The 4390-nt window shown below is 40.9% G+C and overlaps 1 protein-coding gene across 1 annotated transcript; it reads right to left on the reverse strand.

The window, feature by feature from the left end:
• Positions 1-1407: 1407 nt before the first annotated feature.
• LOC102254135 (eukaryotic translation initiation factor 1) lies at positions 1408-1999 on the reverse strand. The gene is made up of 2 exons (XM_014548042.1): positions 1939-1999; positions 1408-1908 (listed from the first exon to the last, which is right to left on the reverse strand). Exons 1-2 carry the CDS (start codon positions 1953-1955, stop codon positions 1584-1586), a joined length of 342 nt encoding a protein of 113 aa, XP_014403528.1. The 5' UTR covers positions 1956-1999; the 3' UTR covers positions 1408-1583.
• Between the last annotated feature and the right edge of the window lie 2391 nt (positions 2000-4390).

Here is a 4390-nt window from a genome sequence, read left to right on the forward strand (position 1 = left end):
TTCTTACAGCATTTGAAATATGTTTCGCTTATAGGAATGGACAAATCACCGACCGATCAGGAACCAAACACTCAGATGATGAATAACCCACTATTCTTGGGAAGTAAGCATTGTCGTCAAAATATTCCACGTGCCCGCATCCTCTCCGATGTTGGTGAGTTTGAAATGATACATATTATAAATATCACTGTTTAACGTAGATTCATTAATGTCCCTAATTAGAGTTGGACATAACTTTTTCTAATTAAAAATCAATTAAAATTAAATAAGTAAAAAGTTTTATTTTGATTAAATTTTAACTGCACGTGCAATTGTAAGACACAATAAGTACAGTTGACCTAGTTTCCAACAATGGTAGTGTCTTGCAAAACTATCATACCCCCACAAGCAGGATATTGACATTGATGCAATCACAGATATTTTTGAGATTTCTCTGGTTTAATTCTATTGATTTTTGCGTATGTGTTTAGTTCTGTTTGATTTTTTCACATGAGTAGGTTTGATTTCCACCACCATAGTCAAGATGCAGAAGATTTTCATCCCCACTTGAATATGTCACTTTACCTTTTTACACCTATGCCTGCCTCAGCCTAAGTCCCTGGATATTCAGTTTACTTATGGCATGCACCAGTTCTTCCTTCTTATTTGTTGTTGAGGACTTTCCCATAGTATGGATGTACCAAAATTTTCATATCGATTCACTGTTGAAGAACATCTGGAATTTTCCCAGTGTTCAGTATTGCAGGTAAAATTTTGATGACCCTTCATGTACCAGTTTTATTTTTCAGGTGTTTCTGAAAACAAGTTATTTAAATAAGTGTTTAAATACATAACATAACATTAAAACTGAAGGAGTGAAAAATAACACCTCAAGAATCATTTTTTTTTACTTCCATGGCATTGGGCAGCTGTTGCTAAGAAGTTGCAAGCTCTATAGCTAGCTATGTGACTGACACTTCAGTTTGAAATTTGTTCCCTTGTGAAAAGTTTAACTCTGATAAGAAGGTTGGCCTCAAATTATGGTGTTTGGATAACAATTAGCTAATATCTGTCTGGTCAAAAAGACCTTGGTGACAAGCCACAAGTCCTTACACCTCACTGGAGGGAAGGTGGCAGGCTTCTTGCTCTAAGCTCCATCACTTGGTCAGGTGTAGACCTGTGATTATGGAAGGCTCCCTCTAGTGGTACACATGCCGCTGCTGCTGCCTTACCCCTCTCCTCTCAGCTTCATGGAAGGCTGTTCAGGCCCAGGTGATGACATTCTCTGAGGGCAGGGAACTCTGGTGAGGATCTTTGGCCAGACATGGGCTTGGCTGAAACATCACGGTATTGCTCCGTTTCAGGCTGGACACTGCCAGGCGCCTACTGCTTGACCTCTGTTTAAATGAGGAACTTCAAGACTAGATAGCATGGCTCTTTTCAGTTTATTGCATGAAGGAGTTACACTAGTCCAAGTTAAAAGCAGACCCCAAATGGTTACATTATACAAGCTGTGAGGTTTTTAAACTTGTGACAAGGGACAGGAGGGAAATTCTACTCATTGCAAAGAAATCCTCACTTAAGCTTCTGTGAGCCAAAAGCACTTAAAACCCATGAACCTTCAGCTGGTCGTCCTTAGCCAGTCCAGTCTCCACGAGGAACTGGCATATGTTCTTGCGCTGGTCACCCTGCAGCTGAATTACTTCTCCATATTCTGGATGCTCAATTACAGTACCATTGCAGGCAAATTTCTTCTTAAAGGCCTTCACTAGTTTCTTTTTATCGTAATCATCAGCGATCCCTTGAACAGTAGTAAGGGTCTTCCTGCCGCTTCTCTGTTGAATTCTTATATGGATATAATCCTCAGTGCCAGCGGGAAGCAGGTCATCACCCTTACTTGCATCAGCAAAGGGGTCGAAAGAGTGGAGGTTCTGGATAGCAGACGGTCGAAAGAGGAAGTTCTGGATAGCGGACATACGATACGATTCCTTTTCCTCAGTGGAAATAGCCTGTGGAAGGCTGCGTCGGGAGAAGGCGGGCAGGGGGAACTGAGCATCGGGAAGCCATGGGGGCTCTAGGGGGAGGTTGCTGAGTCCTCGGCGGTGGCTCAGTCACTCCATGTACCAGGTTTTTTTTGTACACTTAAGTTTGGATTTCCCAAGAGTTCAGATGCTTAGTTGCATGGTAATGGCATGTTTAGAAACTGCCAACAGTTTTCCAGAGAGTCTGTGCCATTTTACTATTCTCTGGCAATCTATGAGTTAGCCAGTTTCTAGACCTCCATGTTCCTGATGCTTTCATTATTCTTTCTTCCTCTTTGACGCACCAAGATTTCTTCTTTCATCATTCTTTTCTGATAGGAGACATTTCCCTGGCCATTCTCAAGTGTAAACTGCCAATTGAGATATACTTTTAGCTTTCCTTCATGTGAGAATGTCTTTATTTCATCTTTATTTTTTTTAAGCGTTGGAACGTTCATTTTTTAGTTTTATTGAGGTATAATAGAAAAATAAAATTGTAATATATTAATATTGAACAATGTGATGATTTGATACACACATTTGAAAGGATCCTTAACATGGAGTTAATTAGTACACCCATCGTTTACCTCTTTATGTTTTGTTGTGAGAACGCTGAAGTTTTACTTTCTAATCAAATTGCAATTATATAATACAGCATTATCAACTATAGTCACCATATTGTATATCCCCTGACATTAGTTCACCTTTTAACTGATAGTCTGTACCCTGTTACCAGCCTCTCTGTATTTTTCTCATTTCCCAGCCCCCTGCAGACACCGTTCTACGCTGTGATTTTATGAGTTTGACTTTTTTTAGATTCCACATATGTGATACCATACAGTATTAGTCTTTCCCTGTCTGGCTTACCTCACTTAGCATCACGTCCTCAAAGTCTGTCTATTTTGTCACAAATTTGCTTTGTGTTTGAATGACAGTTTTGCCTGTTATGGAATTCATGGTTGAGATTTTTTTGTCTTCCCACACCTGAAAGTATCTATATTCTCTATATATAAAAGTCTAAGCAACCGGTTGACCAGCCGACCATCCAACTGGACAGTAGCTATGATGCGCACTGACCACCAAGGGGCAAATGCTCAATACAGGAGCTGCTGAGCTGCGGTCACTTGGCAGTGGTGGTTCGCAGGTGATGCACCCGGAACTAGAGAGGAGGAAGCCTGATTCTGGGGTGTGTCACCCAATAACTGCCCTCTCACAATCGGGACCCCTCGGGGGTGTCAGAGAGCCAGTTCAGCACAATCCCTGCAGGACAGGCTGAGGGACCCCACCAGTGCACTGGGCCTCTAGTTTTATTTATAGAAATGTTGGTAGGAGCTCAAACAAACTTGACAAAGAGACCTGAAACAACAAATGATCCAGTTGTCTTGGAAAACTACACTAGCCAAACAATTCCTTAGTATGTTGCTGTATTTATACCAGTTTTGTAGGGTTTGAAATGATACTTATGAGGGGTAGCACCTTTAATCTAGATTTATCAACATTCTTAGTGAAAAAGATAGCGGCAGCATTTTCTAATTAAAGTTTTTATTTTCAGATATATTTAGTAGCATCTGCAGTTGTAGGAAATGATATAGAGAATCTCTGTGTTCCCACTACCAAAATTCCCCCAATCGTATCAACTTGCAAAATGGTAGAAATGTATCACTATTAAGTTAAATGACCTGATATCCTCCAGATATTGTTGAGATGTCCTCAGTTTCACTTCTGTTAATGTGGGTGTTTATTTCTATACAGTTTTATCACGTATCCTCAACCCCAGGCAAGCCCTCAAACCAGTTTTATCACCACCATGACTCTTCATATTGCTCTTTTGTAAGCATACCCTGCTCCCTCCAGTTGACACTCCCCGGCCCCATTGCCATCCCCTGCCCTCTCTCTAGCAGCTGGTAATAACAAATCTGTTTCCCAGATCTGTAATTTTTCCCTTTTGCATTGTTATATAAATGGAACTCTGTGGTACTTGAGATTGACTTCTTTCCCTCAGGGTAATTTCTTAGAAACAGACTCATGTCCTTGTGTGTATCACTTATTCCTTTTTTTTAAAAAAATATATTATATTGATTTTTTACAGAGAAGAAGGGAGAGGGATAGAGAGTTAGAAACATCGATGAGAGAGATCGATCAGCTGCCTCCTGCAGGGCCCCTACTGGGGATGTGCCCGCAACCAAGGCACATGCCCTTGACCGGAATCGAACCCGGGACCCTTCAGTCCACAGGCCGACGCTCTATCCACTGAGCCGAACCGGTTTGGCACTTACTCCTTTTTTTTATTGAAGAGTAGTATTTCATGGTATGGATATTCCATGGTATATTTATCTATTCACCTTTTCAAAACTTTCGGGTTTCCTGTTTGAGTTATTAGGGTAAAGCTG

This window comes from Myotis brandtii, unplaced genomic scaffold (assembly GCF_000412655.1).
Source record: "Myotis brandtii unplaced genomic scaffold, ASM41265v1 scaffold490, whole genome shotgun sequence".
In the NCBI taxonomy this organism is placed as follows: Eukaryota; Metazoa; Chordata; class Mammalia; order Chiroptera; family Vespertilionidae; genus Myotis; species Myotis brandtii.